This window comes from Phyllostomus discolor, chromosome 5 (genome assembly GCF_004126475.2).
Source record: "Phyllostomus discolor isolate MPI-MPIP mPhyDis1 chromosome 5, mPhyDis1.pri.v3, whole genome shotgun sequence".
NCBI lineage: Eukaryota > Metazoa > Chordata > Mammalia > Chiroptera > Phyllostomidae > Phyllostomus > Phyllostomus discolor.
The window spans coordinates 5,403,593-5,422,690 of record NC_040907.2 but is presented as its reverse complement, the minus strand read 5'-3'; the positions used below and the strand labels follow the sequence as shown (position 1 = coordinate 5,422,690).

The following is a 19,098-nucleotide window of genomic DNA, read 5'->3' as shown; positions in this document are numbered from 1 at the left end:
GTCAGGCGGCGTCTTCCACTCGGCGGTCCGAGTTCAGGTTCCCTCCGCGGCTCCTCGGGGCCCGAAGGCTCGTTTCTGTCCTTCGCTGAGTAACACTCCGCTGTCTGGGCGGCCGCAGATTAGCTCCTCACCTCCGGGAGGACGCCTTGGTTCCTCCCAGGCTTTGGCAGCGTGAGCAGAGCTGCCATAAACATCCATATGCAGGGTTTTGTGTGGACATAAGTTTTCCACTCATTTGGGTAAGTACCAAGGAGCATGATTGCTGGATCACGTGATGAGAGTCTGTTTTGTTCTGTAAGAAACTGCCGAACTAACCGCCTTCTCAAGTGGCCGTGCCGCTCTGCACTCCCAGAGTGCGGGCTCTCGTTCCGCACCCTCCCAGCCTTTGGGGCCGTCGGTTTCCGGTCTTGGCCCTTCTGGTAGGGGCGCGTGGTGTTGCTTTAATTTGCATTTCCCTGAGGGCACATGACATTGAACATTCTTCTATCTGTGCTCATATCTTCCTTTTTCTTTTTCTTTTCTTTTTCTAAATTCTCACTTGAGGACGTGCTTATTGATTTCAGAGCGAGGGGAAGGATGAGGGAGAGAGGAGAGAAACATTGATGTGAGAGAGAAACATCAGTTGGTGGTCTTTTTGTATACTCCCCGCCTGGGAACCAAACCTGCAACCCAGGCATGTGCCCTGACCAGGGATTGAACTTGAAACCCTTCAGTTTGCCAGACCAGGTCCAACAAACGGAGCCACACAGGCCAGGGCTGTGTATCTCCTTCAATGAGGCGTCTGGTTGCTTTCTGATCATTGAGTGCTTTGTGCGTTTTGGGTGGCAGCTATTTATCGGATGTATCTTTTGAAAACATCTTCTCCCAGCTTATGGTTACCTTCTAACTCACAGGCGGCAACGCAAGGCCGCAGGCCGAGTCCGGCCCTCAACCTTGTTTCTCCGCGGCGGTGGCCCCGAGCTCCTTGCCCCCAGTTAAGGAGCAGTTACGTGTACACAGTCCTAAAGTTACGTTTGGCCCTCGGAAGGCCGCTGTGAGGCTGATGTGACCCCCGGTGACAATGAGTTTGATACCCCTCTTCTAATTCCTTTTGTAGAGCAGAAATATTTAATGCTCTAACGTATCATTTACTTGTTTCATGGATCGTGTGCCTTGGGTGTTGTGTCTGAAGAGTCGTCACCATGCCCGTGGTCAGCTGGGCTTCACCCTGTTCTGCCTCCTAGGGGTCGTTTCACCCTGTTCTGCTGTTACAGAACAAACAAGGGGGGCCTGGGACGATACAAAGAAGCCCCCAGGTCCGATATGTCCACCGCCAGAGGAAAGATGTCTCTCAATGCCAGAGATTTGTGAAAAAGGAAAGGAAACGTTTATTTAATGCTATACAGACTTAAAGTAGGGACCTAATGTCTTCACCGAAAATCCGAAAGTCCCTTAAAGCACCCACAAACAGACACAGTCCTTCCTTCCTTCCCCCTTTGCCCAGTCCAGAGTACCGTATCTCCTAAAGGTGCGGGGGTCCCTACTCTGGCAAAGGCACGTGGTCCTCTCTCCCCAGACCACGGGAGACCCCACTCTGCCAGAGCTGCGTGGTTCTCTCCCTCAGGGCCACGAGAGTCCCCACTCTGCTAAAGCTGTGTGGTTCTCTCTTATAGGGCTGCGCATGGTTCTCCCGCCCAATGGCTGCCGCGTCTCGGTTTAAATCCCAGCGCCAATCTCCCTCTGCAGCCCCATTTCCGGCTCCTCTCACAATTGGCTACAGCTGCCAGATTCCGGGCAGGTGTGGCCCTGTGGTGTGGAGCCAGTTATCTCCAGGCTCTTCTGGATCTTATTATAGGTCCCTATTTGAGGCTCCCCTCTTGGCTGCACCCTGTTACACTGCCTCCTAGGGGCCGTGTAGTTTGCGTTTCACGCTGAGGCCGGTGTCCGTTTGTGGCTGATTTTGGGGAGCGGTGCGAGGCCTGCGTCCGGGCTCGGTTTGTGCACGTGGCTGTGCAGCCTCCAGCCCCGTCTGTTGAAGAGACTTCGCTCCACGGTGTTGCCCTTGCTCCTTTGTCAGAGGTCAGTCACCTGCGTGTGTGGGTCCGTGTCTGGGTGCCCTGCTCTGTTCCCCTGACCTGTGTGCCGGTGCCTCGCTGTCTCGATGACTGTGGCTTCCTACAAGTTTTGTTCTTGTCCTTCAGTGTGGAGTTGGCTGTTCTGGGTCTTTTGTCTCTAATCCCCAAATCTGCCTGCCGGCTCTGAGGTCTTCCTCTTGGCCTGCTCCCTGGTTCAGAGAGCGCCTTTCAGATGGGCGGGGGTTGGACAGAGTCCGAGTCACCTGGGGCCACCTCCCCTGCTCTCAGCTTCTGGCCCCCGAACCGCCCCCCGCCCCTGCCAGGTCCTCCCACCACGTTGGGGTGGAACCAAGCTTTTCATCTCCTGACCTGGGGCTTTGCCCCAGTGCAGGTCTCGACTCGTCTTTGCTGTGCTTTGTCTCGCCTCGCTCAGCCCGCCACTCCATCCCACCGAGTGGGTTTGAGTCCTGACCCCACCTCCCGTCCGTTCTCGTCCCCTCCAGTTGGATGTGCAGGGTGAGGAGACCCGTCCACCTCTGAGCCTTCGAAAGGGCACGAGAGACGTTCCAGGTTTCAGGGTCCATCATTCAGGGCCCTGTCGGGGGCGGGGGGGGGGGTTGGTCCTTAAACAGATGTAGGCCCGCCCGTCTTTATTTCCCCCCAGGCTCCCTCCCCCCGCCTTGTCACAGGACAGGTGGTGGCGCCGCAGTTCAGCGCACTGCGTAGCGGTGAGTTCTGACCCAGGTGCTGGCGCTTCATAATACTTATATATAAATTAAAAGATTTATTTATTCATGTTAGTTAACAGAGGGAAAGGGAGGGAGGGAGGGAGAGAAACATCAATGTGTGGTTGCCTCTTGCACGCCCCTTGCTGGGGACCTAGCCGGCAGCCCAGGCATGTGCCCTGACTGGGAATTGAACCGGGGACCCTGAGATTTGCAGGCCAGCAGCACTCAGTCCACCGAGCCACACCAGTCAGGGTTTCTTGAGAGACTCAGTGGCAAAGTAAGAGTGAGCTATTTCATTTTCTGTGTTTATGACTAAAAAAACACTTTATCAATAATGTAGGAACTATGTAAATGCATTTGTCTTGCTATTGCTAATATTGGAAGAATGTAGGTAATAAAGGAAAAACTGGAGCGAGGACAGAATCGTGCTTTTTCTGACCAGCTGCCATGGATTTATTACACAGTTCTGGTCAGGCAGCCCGGGGCAGCCCTGTGGGTAGCAGCAGTTGGGGACCCCGCAGTGAGTATCAGCAGGTCTCGAATGCTGTGTGGCCTTTTCTGAACTAAAGACGATAAAGTTTTCCATTGTGGGTGAAGGTCAGCGGACTAAACACACACACACAGAACTTGGAAGTTACCACTGACCCATGAGGTTACCATTCAGGACAGCGCCCTGTCCTAGTTTAACTCAAGACCCACGTGTTGGTGATAAGGAAAGAAAAGGGCAAACCTGGCCTGTGTTTTCTGATAACGCCGAGAAATAGGAAGCCTCAGGAAACCGCGGCGTGCACGCTTCTGCACAACTGGGTTTCTGACCGACGTGCACAGTGAGGGTTTGTTGATAAGTGGACGCGTACGAATCAACAAATTGACATTTCTGTTGTGGTTTAGTTCTGTAAAAAAACCGCACGAAAACACGTGTACCCTGAATAAATGCCATGCACTCAAGCTACGAACTGAGAGGCGTTAAAGGACGCGGTTCCAAAAATACCCCCGTCACCAGCTTGCAGGGTGTTGGTGTCTCCTACTTTCTCCTTCCTCGTGAAGTCGTCGCAGTTGTTTGTAAAAGGCACGCGTGGGCCCCTTAAGTTGCCCTCGCCTTCAGGGCGCAACTCAAATTACCTTGTCGGACAAGCTGGCCGGTCCGAGCAGGGTTGTGAGGAACTGGAACGTGGGAGCAGCTGGGGGTTGATGGGGTGCAGAGGAAGGGGCCCAGGAAACCTGGGGGCGTGTGCTGATGGGGGGTTGGGGGGGTCCGTGGTGGTCTTCAGCTGGAGCTCTAGGAGCCTGGTGGCAGAAGGGCGGCTGAGCGACCCTGAAGGTCCAGTTCGCAGCTTTGCTTCCCTCGGCCTGGGAGCAGTCCTGGACACTACGTTGCGGAGAACGGGTCATTGTGCGTGAGACGGTTTCCCTTAAGGGGGCGCTTGTCCTAAAGCACCAGCGAGGGGCTGGCCGGTGGCTGCAGCTGCACAGGTTTGAGTCACTGGGAGGGAGAAGCCGAAGAGGGCCCCTGCCCGGCCACAGGAGCGCTGCGGGCGGGGTGGCAGCAGGCGGCCGGAAGGCGTGGCAGAGCCCGGAAGGGGACACGCGGCTTCTCTTACGGGGGGACTCTCCCGAGGCCTCTGCTCCTGAGCCTCCTGTGACACGCTTGTTCTCTCCGTGGGCGGGTGTGTCAGGTCTGAAGAACCTCCCGTTCCCACCTGCCCGGCCCAGGTCAGTCTGACCGGCTCAGACTGCAGGGTGTGGCCCAGGCGGTGGTGTCCTTGAGGGAAGATGCCTAGAATGTGCCACCTGGCGTCCCAGTGACAGGCGACTGCTGGGGTTGGTGGGTTGGGGCGCGTTCTCTGCCCTCTGTGGCGTGATCGTCCTTTGTCTGCTAGGATACCAGCTTTAATCGTTTTAGTAAGTGACGTTTCTCGGGTTGCCTGCCTCTCCTTACACGGAGAAAACATCTGAGGGAGGGAGACACGTGTTCCAACTCCATCCCTTCCCCCCCCCCCCGTTTGACTCCTCCCAGGACTGAGCCCTGAAACACGCCGTCTCAGTGTTCCCACGTGAACACCGCCGCCACCTGTGGGCGCAGAGCTGGAGGGTCACGCTCGGGACCCGCGGGCCTCACCCCGGTGCCCGTCCAGTGCCCGTCCACGGCGGGCGAGGAAGATCCCCCAGTTCCCTGGGGGCATCGACCCGCAAACACCACCACCCTCCCACGTCACCTCTGGGATGTCACCTCTGGGATGTCGTGGGATTCAGACCAGGAGCTGCCTCTGTTTCCACGGATACTGTCCCTGAGGGCTCCCGGCCGCAGGGCTGGGCTGTGTCTCTGGCAGGGAAGCCAGGCTGGCTGCGGCGAATTCATATCCGGGCCTGCCTCGGAGAAGTCCCGGGAGCTGGGGAGCACCTCCACCTGGGCCCCTCCCGAGGGTGCAGCCGGAGCCTCAGGGAGAGCCCTGCTTCCTGAGCTTAAGGACCGTCCTCCCGGCCCACCTGGAAGTCCCTGCGGAACTTCTGGAAGGGTCGTGCCAGGGGTTTTGACTTGGAATCCTTGCAGCTGGACCCAGGGCTCCCTCCCGTGTCAGCGACCGCCCTGCCACTTCTGTGACATTGAGGAGAGGCTCTCAGGTGGCACGTGAGGTGCCCGGAACTCAGGAGGCCCAAGTAAATAAGGAGCGTAGAGGCCGTGAGACTCACTGGCTGTGTTTCGGGTGGCGCTCGGCCTGTTAATTTTACGGGGTAGCTCTTAGTACCGAGTCAGACAGTTGAGTTAGAGTGATTGACCTCTGCCCTTCGTGCTAGTGGGATGTCTTCATTTGCTCGCTAGAAAAGCTTGTGAATGTGACATTAAGTTGCTTTGGAAAACTTAAGAGTAACTTTTTAATAAAATGAGAGAATGGGTAACTGAAGGGCAGCCTCTTTAAAGGTAAACATTGAAGAAAACATTTGTTGGAGACTTCTGTTATAATTTCACATTTTTCCTGATAATAATAAAATAGGCTCACCGTCCTTGGTGGCTTAGGATGAGGGGTTAGACTGTCGACCTTGCCCTTTGTAGGACGCGCCTGGGGCTTGTTTACAGTGGGAGACCCTTATGTCCACGTGGGCCCACCCACTCGCCCACCTGACCATCTCCCCCGGCTGTGGTTTCCTTTGATCTTGCTCTGACAGTGAAGTAGCAATGTTTCAGTATGCAGCCTCCTGAACAGTGCATCGCTGCGGCCCCCCCATAAAGTTAACTAGCGGAACAAGATGGGAGGGGAGCAGGAAGCCCTTGGACTGTTACTCTCCGTAAAAGCCTTCCGTTTCCGTTTCTCCCTCACTTGCACTCACTCCTCCCCGTGGTCGTACGCTGTCATCCCAGTGTGTCCCTTTCCCCTGTTGCCCTGACCCTTTCTGTGTCACTCGTCTTCGTGTCCTGTATAAGTGCAACACCCTCGTCGCACTTTATTTGTGTCCCCTCCCTGGCGTGTGCCCCGGGGGCGCCCGTGAGGACTTCTCCTCCGAGACCTGTCAGGGTGTTGCTGCCAGACGCCATGAGAGACAAGTGAGAATCGGGAACCGCACGTCCAAGGAGCCTGGCTTTACAGCTCGACTCCGGTTCCGCTGAGGAGCCAGGTGAAGGTGCCGGAGTTCTGGGCGTCGGCTAATAATTGGTCACTGTTGGACGTAGTGGGTCTCCCTGGACCGGTCTCCGTGGGGGTGCGAAGCCCCTGAAACCTCCCGCCCGGGGTGTTTGCGTTCTCACGGTTTGCCCCTTGGAGAGGACTCACGCAGGGGTGACGATGAGCTTTGCCTCCGGAGGTCCCGCCACTTCGTGACGGGGCCCCAGCGACTTGCCCTTCTGGTTTGGGGATGCTGCATTTAAGCCAGGTTCAATATCTGAAATGCTGATTCCACTTGTTTATTTTTTAATCCTAATTTAAAAATATATATATATATATTTAAAGATTTTATTTATTTTTAGAGAGGGAAGGGAGGGAGAAAGAGAGAGAAGCATCAATGTGTGGTTGCTGGGGGCCGTGGCCTTCAACCCAGGCATGTGCCCTGACTGGGAATCGAACCTGCGATGCTTTGGTTCACAGCCCGAGCTCAGTCCACTGAGCTACAGCAGCCAGGGCTTAATCCTAATTTTTAAAGGCACACTTGAGGTAATCACGCCCTGATTTCCGAAAAACAGCGCCGTGGCCTGCTGTCTCTCGGCCAGCCGTGGAGCCTCCCCGTCAGGCCCGTGGTGCTGGTAGGCAAGGCCAACAACACACAGGGCGGGGGGGGGGGGGGTTCAGGGCCCCCGAGTGCGTGTTGTGTGTGACGTTCAGTGTGCAAAACCGGATGTGCACACGCCAGCTGGATCTCCAGGTGAAAACAATGGAAACGCAGTGAGAAAAAAGTTTTAAATGGCAGCCTCAATGAAGCTGTTGAGTAAGGAGTCGTCAGTAAAACACGACCCGATCAGGTCTTACGTTGTGCAGAAAGACCCGCACACCACGACCAGATGGGGTTTCTCCCACGCGCTCACCACTGTTTCAACCCCTGAAGTTACCCATCGCTGAATGAAGGTTTTTAGAGGCCACACGACCCTAGTGATCAGTGCAGAAATAGCACTTGACAAAGCCTAACACCTGTGCGTGATAAAACCTCCCAGCAAGTTAGGAGGAGAGGGGACCTCGCTCAGCTCGACACAGAACAGCTACAACAAGCCTGTGTCATGGACATTCTGTAAAGAAGGGGACGTCGTGGGGACCACTGAAGCATTGTTCTTTAGGGCTGATTAGTGTCTCGAGTTTTTCTCGATGACGGCAGAATTCGGCTTGAAGTAGCATCCCACGCACACACAGGTGTGTCGAGTTAAACTATTTGCTACACCAAAGTGATCGGATAAGTGTGCATCCTGGTGGGATAGTTGTTGGTGTTAAATAGTTGTGTGTTTTTTCCAGGTGACAGTGCCACTCAGGTGAGTGTTCAAGAGTCGTTATTGTTCAGCGCATCGAGGGGTGAAGTCACGTGATACCCAGGGCTTGTTTCAAGCGACCGAGCCTTGTGGCCGGGATGGGGGCATGTGAGTCAGCCATGGTCGGCCCCGTGTCCACCACTGTAGCGGCCGCGTCCTGGGCACATGGGGCCTGTCACTCTATTCTTCCCACTTTTGTGTCTTACAAAACACAAACAAGATGAAATTACTCGATATAACACTCGCCTGGCCACACCCACCGAGCGGCTGCCGCAGAAACCCCGAAAGCCCCATGTCAGGAGGACGTGGAGACCCGGGAACTTGCACTCTTTTTGTCGGGGCTGGGACACAGGGCTGCCGCCGTGGGAAGAAAACGCTGTTGGCGGTTCCTCCGAGGACCGAAAATAGCGTTGCCGAGGGATCCAGCGATCCTGCGTCTGAGCGCAGGCCCAAGAGAGCTGAAAACAGGGGCAGACAGATACTTGCACACCCCCGTGCGTGTCAGCGCTGTGTGCACGGCAGCCAAGAGGGGGCCGCCACCCCGGCGCCCTGACGGGTGAGCGGACAGACAAGGTGTGGCCCACACTCACACTTGCTGTGGGGGGAAAGGTGGCGCGTGCTGTGGCGTGAAGGGACCCCGAGGACGTTATCCTGAGTGAAGTAAGCCGGTCGCAAAAGGACAAACACCCACTTGCCAGCTGTGGCCGACTGAAAGTTTCCCTTTCTGTTAAAAAAGCCAGGTGTTTTTGCGTGTCTGCTTTTTGTTTTACACTTAACGGTGTCACTGGGTAAGGCTCCCTCTCTCTCTCCTGCAAACAGAAGGGATAAAATTAGCCTCTCCAGGGTCTGAGCCGGCAGGGATTTCTGGCGGCTGCAGAGTGTGCTGAGGAAGAAGAGGATGGGGAGGTTGTCATGGGAACGCCTCCTGAGTCTGCCTAGCTCTAGTCACTCTGCCCTGGTAGTTTTTCCTAACACACGGCTCCTGCTTAAGGTGAATTTGTCAGCGCAGGTTTGGGGATCACCCGTGGGGCAGGCCCAGAGTGGGCCCTTTGCTCATGGTATCGGTGATCCTCCAAACGGGGGTGTGGGCGGAAGCCCCGTTCCCGACTTACAGTGTGGAAGTCGGCATGGGTGGTTCGGGACCGCCCCTGGCTTAGCGGGAGCCAGAAACAGCTCATCGATCCGCTGAGTTCCTGCCTCGTCCGCCACCCTGTGCTGTTTGGCACTTCCGTCCGCTGCTTGCTGCCTGGAGAATGGAGGGGCTCACAGGGGTAGCAGAGAAGGGGGTGCGCACCCTAAATTAAAGCCCCGCTCCAGCTGCACCTCCTCGTCCATGCATTCATCCCAGTCTTGTTAGTCCCAGAACGGGCCCTAGATTTTTCTACCTTATTCGTGTGCTTTTCCTGTTTACAAACACGCCCTCGGAAGGATAGTCCCTTTAAGGCCATCCTTGGGAGACTTCCATTTGGGCTTTTCCGGTGGTTCCGAGTAGATCTCAGATACTTCCTGCTCGCTCTCCCAGGAACAAGCCAGAAATGCACATGTCCCCCCGCCCCAGGGCTTGTGGGTGGGGCCATGGGACTGGTTCTGGCCCTCGACTGGGGAGCCAGAGTGGGTTGTGTCCCTTCTGGGTAGAAGGTCCGGCTCCCACTGGGAGGGGTCGCTCCTGCCCCCTGGCAGGGGCCTGGCTGCGTCTGAGGTGGAGGTGGCCGTGTGCTCGCTGTCCCCGGCACAGAGCGCGCCGCCCCCCCCCCCCCCCCCCGGCCCTGTGTCTGCCGCACCTCAGGACCCTGCGACCACAGCCACGTCATTTCAGGGTGTGGACGGCTGTCGACAGGTTTGCGTTCCCTGGCAGATGGGGACTTGCGGTGACGTCACCGTCGGGAAAGACTGCTGGGCCCCTCAGCCTCTGGACAAACTGGACGTCCGTGGCGGTGGGAAGCCAGGAGGACCTTTGACGTTAACCTCATCTGAGGGCTCAGCGATGGTCTGGTCTAGATAGGAATTTTTATGCCTGGGGACAGTGCTTAGAGAGTCCAAAGAGCGTACACCTTTTTATATTTTTATTTTGGAACTAGATGAATAATTTACTAATTTTAGATGTTTTTTTGAGAAAAAAGAATCAGCTGGAGATTTTACACTTACGTGGTTTAAGACACCTTTGTATGCCTATTACGTAGGACGAGGGAGCTGCTGACGCAGGTTACCTTCGTCTGTTCCTGGAGCAAGTCGGGAGCTGGATTTTTAAATTAAAGCCTGGTCCTTGCAGCATGTAATGCAAGGCACCTATCGCCACCTAGTGGCGATGCTTCTTAATTGCAGATTCTTTTGGTGGACCAAGGTTAACCGTTGAATCTGCAAACAAAACCTGTAACATTACCTGAGGTGTACGGGTAAAATGCCTCCAGTCTCTTAAAAGGTAAAGCCGTCATTATTTATCACGTTGTTGTTATTGGGTCGGTATTACTAACGTAGATGTTCTGGAATGAGAAGGCACGCACCAGATATGTTTTTGGAAAGAGTGGATTTCTCTTTGTAAACAAACTTAGGAGACAAGAACTCTGGTGCCGGGTTGGCGCTGGGGCTGCCACACTCGGAACCCCCTTGCTGGGGGGTCTGCGACTGCTGTGACCTGGGCGAGGGGCCAACCTCTCTTTTGCCCAGAGTTGGGGTGTACCAGGAAGGTATACGTTTTTACGTTTGAAGCTAACCCTGCCTTGGCTGGTGTGGCTCAGTGGACTGAGTGCCGGCCTGCGAACCAGTGTCGCTGGTTCGATTCCCAGTCAGGGCACATGCCTGGGTTGCGGGCCAGGTCCCCAGCAGGGGGCGCACGAGGGACAACCACACATTGATTGATGTTTTTCTCCTTCCGTTCCTGTCTGTCTAGAAATAAAGAAAATCTTAAAAAGAGAGAAGTTAACCCTGAAGTCGACTATGGCATTCTTTTCACTTTGATTTCTAAACCAGTGGCAACTTTGTAGCCACACAAACTGGCCGTGCCTTAGAGCGGCAGGCGTGCACCAGGACATGGCCTGTGTTGGCTGGAGGTCTGGCTGGGCCCCAGTTTAGTCAAGACGGTGCCGTTCAAGACCCTGCCGGCTTCTCTGCGGTCCACAGCGCGGAGACGGGAGCCAGACTTTCAGGTCGGGCGACCTGCCCCTGGACCTAGGGCTGGCTGTCTCTTGCCTTTGTGTGTGGGTTCCTTTGGAAGATTTCAGTCGCTTATTTCCATAAATATTTGATGCTGCCAATTGAGTGTGATGAAATATTGAAAACATCATTTATTAAATATTTAAAAGTTCAGTCTTTGGAACTGGCCACATCTCTTCATGCTTCTGCCAGCCTAAAGGAGCGATTTAGGAAATTTGAATTGTAAAATTAGAATACTGGGGGGGGGGTAAAAGAACGGGGAATATCACTATAAAATTATTTTTTGCTTTGAACCGTTTAGCCATTTTCAGCTGAAGGCCTTTCCGTTAGGGTGGCAGAAGTACATGTCTTATACTCCCACCTTTTATGTTTTCTGCAGTTTGCCTCGTGTTTTTACCGGAACTCACACGTTAGAATACTCTTCAGTTTTATATTTGCTATGCTTATAATTTTATTAGTAAAACCTTAACTATGGAAGCAAATTGGAATTGACTGTTGCCCTCCACGGTACATTATTAGCAGTAGATTGAATTCATAGCCCCTGTGTTTCGAAAGGAGAGGATTGTGGCGGACAGTGGGGGTTTGGGGCACTTTCCTTACGGTGGCCCGTTCATCTGCATCACACCTGCAGCGCCGGCAGCGTCCAGCCTGCGTCACAGCTCCGGGTTCACAGCGCCGGGTTCAGCGGGCTTTCTGGAGCAGACGGGGAGCATCGGCCACTAGGAGAAGCATCCAGCCTGACTGTTGTTTTCCGTGTTTGGCGGCCCTCCCAGACGGGAGGCTGCAGCCAGCTCGGGGCCCACGCACAGCACTGCACTGCCCTGCACTGCCCTGCACGGTGTTTCTGGAGGAGAAGGGCAGAGGCACCATGGGCTTCTGGCTTCCCTTTGCCAAGTGCCCCGTGCCAGGAGCAGCCCTCGTGCAGGGAGATGCTCTCCGAAGGCAGTTAGACCTCGGCCTTTGTGGTCTGGGTTTGGTGTTGCAGCCGGTCCCTCTGTAATCTCAGCCCAGGCCCCCAGGGCCTGCTGCACCTGGGCCTCCAGACCCTCTTATCACCTTTCTCAGGACATCCGCCTGCCAGACACGAGACGTTACACCTTGCTGGTGTTTAAAACACCAGATCACAGCTGCGTTTCAGTTCTCAGCCCAGACTGCCTTCCCCGGGGGAGGAGGACTCACAGACCAGGACACTGGTTTCATTCGGGCTGTGTGTGCGGTTCCTGCTGCGCTCATGCGTTGGCCAGACAGCTCCTGAGCGATGAGACACTGAGTGGCAGACCACAGAAGGTCGCCCCCTCCTGGAATCTGCCTGTCTGTGTCCGAGTGGAGGAGGGGAGGGTCACCATACAGTAGCACCTTGTGGCATTCCCTGAGAGTGACACTGTCCCCAGCCTGTCCCGTGTGATGGGTTTGATCACACAGCAGCCTGTGGGGTGGGCGCCGCTCCTGTCCTCAGTGTACAGGGAACCAGGGCCATGGCTGAAGCCGGGGAACCCGCCCTGTGTCCCCAGGCCGGCTCCACTGCCGGGTCTGTGCCGTGGTGGCCGGGAGCAGAGGAGCGGGTAGGCAGCAGAAAGGAGGTGGAAGTGGGGGCCAGAGCAGCAGGCGCTGACCTAGTTGGATGAGGGGACATCTGAAGAGAGACCTGAAGCAAGGTGACGCGTCCGTGAGACCCTGGCAGGGGACTCGAGAGGTCAAAGCTATTTTAGTAATCTTAAGATGGTAACTTAACATTATTCTTCCTACTGGTAGGTAGGCAGGTAGGTAGGTAGGTCGGTCCCACATAAAGGAAAGCTGCTGGGTCCTCCGCGACTCTTTGGTGTGAACGGCGTGTGTGATGCACACATTTGAGGACACCGTTTGGATAAGACCGCGCGGCTGCTGTGCGAAGAATCGGCTGCTGTGCGAAGAATCGGTGCCGGAGGACGAGGATGGGCGTGGTCGCGGGTGGGCGTGGTCGCCCCGCCCAGCAGCAGGCAAGAGAGACGCGGCTGCGTCTGATTTCACGTGTGCGGAGTTTCCGGTGCAGCGCGATGCGTGTGACCAAGCTTCCCGCTGTGGCCATTGTAATTGTGCAGGGCAGTAGCGTCGGCTTCATTCGCTCATGTTGCTGTGCGGCCCGCCCCCAGGCCCGCTCTCATCCCGCAGACTGAGGCTCTGCGCCCGGCGAACCTGTCCCGAGGGTCTGGGTTGCCCTCGGATGTGGAGGCCCAGGGCCCGCCGTGGGTGCGGCGTGGTGGCTGGGGTGGACGCCCTTTTCCATGGAGCCTCAGAGGCTTCCGAGCTGATTGGCAGCCGCGGCAGAGAGTTGGGGTGTCTGTAACGGGGACGGGACAGAGCCAGGCCCCGGGCGGGGCAGCAGGGGCTGGAACTCCAGACGGGCGGTACCAGGCGAGCTCCTGCCGGACGGCGCAGGTCTGGCCCTGGAGACAAGAGCAGCAGGTACGGTGCCCAGTCCGGAAGGAAGGCACCGCGTCCCCAGTGACAGCCCGGCCCTCCGGGGAGGGCGGGGTCCCGGTTTGCAGAGGAGGAAGTGGAGGTCTGGGGGGTCTGTTGTGCACCGCACAGAGGGGGCGGGGCTGCAGCCTGACCCCGGTCAGCCCGACTCCAGGTCAGGGGTCGGAGGAAATGGGCTTTCATCGTTTTATTTCGATACCTCACGTTCGTAATTGCACATTCATCGGTCTTGTCAGTTCTGCATCTTTGTCGTACGTTTTCGTTTGCGATGCTGATTTTAAGTGTCGCCGTGCTGTCAGAAGGACGTAACGTTCTCCTCTGTGACGGGCTGCGAACGGCTGGAGTGTTTGCTGGCCGCCAGCTCTTTCCCCCGAGTCTCCCGGGCACGGTCTGGTTCCTCCGGGACTCGGGACTTTCTCCATCACTTGCTCCAGAAGGTGGCGTGTCGTCCCCCTGGGGTCTCGACGCCGAACTCTGCAACAACACGTACACGGGCCGCCTCCCGGACCCGCGGGAGCTGTGCTGTCCTAACGGGTGCGAGTCTTCGGGAGCAGCCCAGTTGAAAACAGCCCTGCTAACCTGCTGCGCTTCCCTTTCTTCTCCTTTAAACCCCAGTGAACAAGCACAAGCCGTGGCTCGAGCCCGCCTACCACGGCATCGTGACGGAGAACGACAACACCGTGCTGCTGGACCCCCCGCTGGTCGCCCTGGACAAGGACGCCCCGCTGCGGTTCGCAGGTAGGCGCGGGGGCTCCTCCTTCGCCCCTGGTCCCCGCGGGCCGGGCGGCCGGGGGGCGGGGGGCGTCAGGGTCGTGTCTCGGCCTTTCTCGGGGTGGCGGGGTGGCTAAGGGCGGTCTGCGGCTCCCGGGCACTGTGTTTTCCTGTCTGTTTTAATAGTGGGGGTCCCCTGGCCAGAAGCCTGTCCTCGCAGTTGAAAAGCAAGATATTTCGCTGCGTCGTCACGTCCCTTGTCTTGACGTCATTGGAGACTCGACGCCTGGGCCAGTGCGTCTCCGATGTCATGTGCCCTCGTTGCCCCTGAGGGGCGTGACCAAACGCAGATTTGGATGCAGAGGGTGGGGGGGGACCTGAGATTCTGTTCCATCCTGCGGGGGCTGCGGGGCGCGAGGGGCAGAGGAACTGGGTGATTACAGCTCAGGGTCTCCCTTGCACAACCTGGGTGTCAGTTACCTGCAAAGATTTGTTTAGTTACCTGCAAAGATTTGTTTGAAAATGTCAAGCAGTCTTTATAGAGAAACCCTTTGGCTTAGATTTTGCTTTTTTTTTTTTTAAGATTTTATTTATTTATTTTTAGAGAGGGAAGGGGGGGAGAGAGAGAGAGAGAGAAACATCAATGTGCGGTTGCTGGGGGCCGTGGCCTGCAACCCAGGCATGTGCCCTGACTGGGAATCGAACCTGCGATGCTTTGGTTAACAGCCCACGCTCAACCACTGAGCTACGCCAGCCAGGGCTTTTTTAAGATTTTTTAAAAAGATTTTATTTATTTTAAGAGGGCAAGGGAAGGACAGAGAGGGAGAGAAACATCAATGTGTGGTTGCCTCTTACGTGCCCCCTACTGGGGACCTGGCCCGCAACCCAGGCATGTGCCCTGACTGGGAATCGAACCAGCACCCTTTAGTTTACAGGCCCATGCTCAATCCACTGAGCTATGCCAGCCAGGGTGCATTTTACTTCCAGTAAGTTTTTTAAGTGGAGGTGTTTCATGGGATTGAAACCTGATGATAGCGACAGACCTGGGGCCACGCGGGGACTTGCTGCCCCGCTGACGTGTGGTGGCACTTCGCCCGTCAGAGTGGCTCTCACTCTAGTTGTGCCTGTAGCTGCTTCCCCGACGGGCGGGGAACGGGGCCCCGTTAACCCTTCTTTGCCTCAGAGTCACGGTTGACACTGTGAAGCTGATTTTTTTTTTAACGACTTATTTATGTTTTTAGAGAGAGGGGAGAGAGCGAGAAAGTGAGGGAAAGAAACGTCAATCGGTTGCCCGTTGGGTGCCCCGTGACTAGGGACCAAAGCCGCGACCCAGGCGTGTGCCCGGACCCACCGGGAATCGAACCTGAGGTCCTTCGCTTGGCGGGGAGACACTTAACCAGTCACACCGGTCAGGGTGTGAGTTGACTTGTAAAGAGCGGTTGTCACGTGGTAGTCTCCCAGGACAGAATTTCTCACGTTAGTGTGTGCCCTTTGCTCGGGGACCAGTAAGAAAAATTCACTCAACTCATGCAGATCAGATGGCCTGTTAATTTCACTGCGTGTAAATCCAGGGAAACGAATGTGTTTCTGAAGAGCTGTTTAAGCAATAAATTCGTTCTTCATTCTCGACGAGTGCCACAGCCCGTTTCCAGGAAAACCCCCAGAGCGCCAGCCGGAGCTGCTGGGGGCAGCGGTTTCACTGCTGGTGGGGTTTGGAGGGAGACCCGACCAGGCGGGCCGTGGAGCACCCTGGGCTGGGAGCCCACTCGCGGTGTCTGTCCAGTACCCGGGGGGGGGGGGGGTTCCTGGTGTTCCCTCCCTCCCTCCTCCAGATTCGAGATGGTTTTTAGCATTGCACCTGGGTTTCCTCTGGAACACACTGGATTTCTGAGTGTGTGTGTGTGTACCGCCCCCCCCCCCACACCCCGTGTGCTGAGTGTAGTTGTCACCTGTGTTCCTCTCCGTGGGAGTGACAGTGATGTGTGAGTCACTTGAACAGGATTGTCAGCTTGTGTTTTGGCGCAGACGTACACATTCCCGGCATTTCGGGCCTTTTCGGGTCCGTGGTCCTGGGGTTCGCGCCAAGGCCGGCGCCTGATGTTGTTGGGGGGACGGACGAGGTGCCCAGGATCACACGGCTCATAGGTGGTGGGGCCGCTGTCCCGGCCAGGAGGTCCGACTCCTCCGTTCGGGGGTTTGCTGCGTCGGCTGTCATGACATCATCTTCAAAACATGACACACATCCTGGCTGGCAGCCCTGCCCCACCCCGGGAGCGTGTGGGTAGCCGCCGGAGATCACGTGTCCGACTCCTGAAGTGTAAATACACGGGTGATGTCAGTTGCTCAGTCACCCAAGTGCACTGTAAACTGTCACTCACCAGACCAGCGCGGTGGAGGCACGGGGCCTCATCCGGGTGGTTTTCTCGGGTGAAACAGGAGAACAGAGTCTTGGTACTTGTCAGGTAGTCTAGGAAATTAAAATGACTGGATGTCTTTTTAGGAAGCTTTCTTTATCAGATCAGCTCAACAGTTACGTAGAAATAGACTCCGAGAGATGACAGGGCAAGAGTGGGAAGGTCGTTCTCGTTACTGTTTAATTAGAGCCAACTCCGACCCAGGACCCTCTTTTCCAAGTGCTTTGTCTCGGATGTTGTGACTTGGGCCCTGCAGAGCCCACGGGACCCAGACACCCAGCGCAGGTTCCGGGCGGAGGCTGAGAAACCCAGAGCAGCCCGCCGCCTGCCCGCACCAGGGCCGCTAGGCAGCGCCGGCTAGGAACACAGACGGCTGGGCTCCCGGGGCCGCCCAGGCTGAGCTGCTGCGGGCGGGGCGTCTTGGCGAACCATGTGTTTTGAACGAGCTTCCTGGGCAGCTCTTGGCACTGAACTTGGAGAGCCAGTGCCGCAGGCAGTGAGGAGCCGGGGGCGTCATAGCCCCTGGGTTGTGGTGTGAGGGCTGTGAGCGTGCACCCCACGGGGGGGGGGAGGTGCTTTGCTGCCATGAGGCTTCCATGCTCGAGACACTGCTGCCGAGAGCCACCTGTGAGCTGTCCCCGAAACCAGCGTGCACCGGCCGCCAGAAATAAGCCTCAGCCTGAGGTCCAGCTGGCGAGCGTGGGCGCCAAGGCTGAGTGGAGGGAAGTGGGTTGGGGACGAGAGCTGGCTTGGAAGGGACCGGTGTACCGGCTGCTCAGCAGGTGTCGGTTCTCGCTGGGTCCGCCGGATCGGGTGGGTCTGCGACCCGTTACCCCGCCTTCCCGGCCACGCGTGGGCACGACCCGGGCCACCACGCCAGCCAGGTGCGCTCTCTCTCCCTGGGACACGTGTGTCGAACAGAGAGACAGGGGTGCCAGTGCCGGCTGAGGTTGCATTCTGTCTGCCCGGGCCAGCTTGCTCAGGGCCTGTGGCGGCCCCTAGATCCTGGTTGCTGGAGCTGCCTTGGGTTCTGGCTGTTTCCAGGCCCCCCTCTGGCCTGCGGTCAATACCATGAGCTTGGGATGGCCTTTCCGTGACATCCCTGTGGCCTGGGCGAGCTAAAATGCCTCTCTGTTGCTTGCAGCCAGAGCACCTGACGTGGGAGCCGGCCTGGCGACCTTGACTGGGAGTGCAGCACGGGCAGGGCGACCTGAGGGGGGGCTGTAGGCGTGGCAGCAGACACACCCCTCGCTCTTGGGGAAGAGCAGTGCGGTTCGAGGTGGTTCTCAGGTTTGGACGAAGGCTTAGAAAGATGCAAGACCAGCCCGAAGCCCAGGCGTCCTAGAGGGACGGGCGAGGAAAGGGGAGGCCGGACGCTGCCAGCCTGGAGCCCCGGCCGTGACCTCGGGTGCCAAGGAGTCCGGTCTGTGCCGTGCTGGGTTTTATGTTTCGCTTTTTTTTTTTTTTTTTTTTAAGATTTTATTTATTTATTTTTAGGGAGGGAGAGGGGGAGAGGTAGAGTTAGAGGGAGAGAGGGAGAGAGAGAGACACACACATCAATGTGCGGTTGCTGGGGGTTATGGCCTGCAACCCAGGAATGTACCCTGGCTGGGAATCGAACCTGGGACACTTTGGTTCCCAGCCCGCGCTCAATCCACTGAGCTACACCAGCCAGGGCTATATGTTTCGCTTTTAAGAACGTAGTGAAGTTCCTCTGACAGCGAGTGTCCTAGATGGCCCCAGGGGAGTGAGGGGGAGAGATGGGAAAGGTTGGGTCCGTTCCTAGGCTCCGGGGAGCTGGAGAGGTCGCCTGGGAGCCCTGGGGGGGCGTCTCCTACGTGGCGGGAGAGAGCTTTAGGTGGGCTCTCCCAGCAGAGCAGGTGCAGAGGCCCGTGCTGCCCCAGCACGGTGGCTGCTAAGGGCCCAGCCTGCCGGGCAGTGTAAGCAAGTGCCCGTGGACTTGAGGCACCCAGATCCCCGAGGTGCGGCCCGTTCGTGGAGCCAGCCTCCGTGTGACCGGGGACTGTGGGAAGGACGCCAGTGTGCTTCTGCTGTTCTCAGCGTAAACGGACCCCGTCTTCCTGAGAGCCGCCGGGAGATACGCAGTGAGCGTCCAGACAATTTATATTCTTCTTTTAAATCCTCACCTTGAGGACATTTTAGAAGTCGATTTTTAGAGGGAGGGGTGGGGGAGAGAGAAACGTCGATGTGAAAGAGAAACCTATGGGTTGCCTCCCACACGTGCCCCAGCTGGGAGTCGAACCCACAGCCTTGTGGCCTACGGGACGATGCTCCAGCCAAGTGACCTACCCCCCGCCCCGGCCAGGGCCAGGCAGTCTATATTCTCCTGTCTGATGACACCTCTGAGGCCCGTTCCCTGGAAACTTGTGGTGCAGACGCGGGTTCCCAGCCACGGGACGAACCCCCCCCCCCCCCCCCCCCGCCCCGAGGCTCTGCCAGGTCGGCCGGAGGCAGCGCCGTCCTCGCAGTTCCCACCCACGGCCCCGCGGCCTGGGCCTTAGTCCAGAACATGGCCCGGACCCGGCCTCTTGTCTGCACCCCGTGCCCCCGGTTCTGGCCTGCGGCCTCTCGCGCTGGGCTCCCCCCAGCAGCCAGCCTCTGCCGTCTGGGAGGCCGCT

At 57.1% G+C, this 19,098-nt stretch overlaps 1 protein-coding gene across 5 annotated transcripts in view; it reads left to right on the top strand.

Moving 5' to 3' along the window:
* Nucleotides 1-19,098, top strand: part of CLSTN1 (calsyntenin 1) — a 56,720-nt gene that overhangs the window by 12,139 nt on the left and 25,483 nt on the right. For all 5 annotated transcript variants that reach the window (XM_028512584.2, XM_036025275.1, XM_036025276.1 and 2 more), the window contains exon 2: nt 13,950-14,072. In XM_028512584.2, coding sequence (XP_028368385.1) covers nt 13,950-14,072 — 123 coding nt within the window. The remainder of the gene's footprint in view (nt 1-13,949; nt 14,073-19,098) is intronic.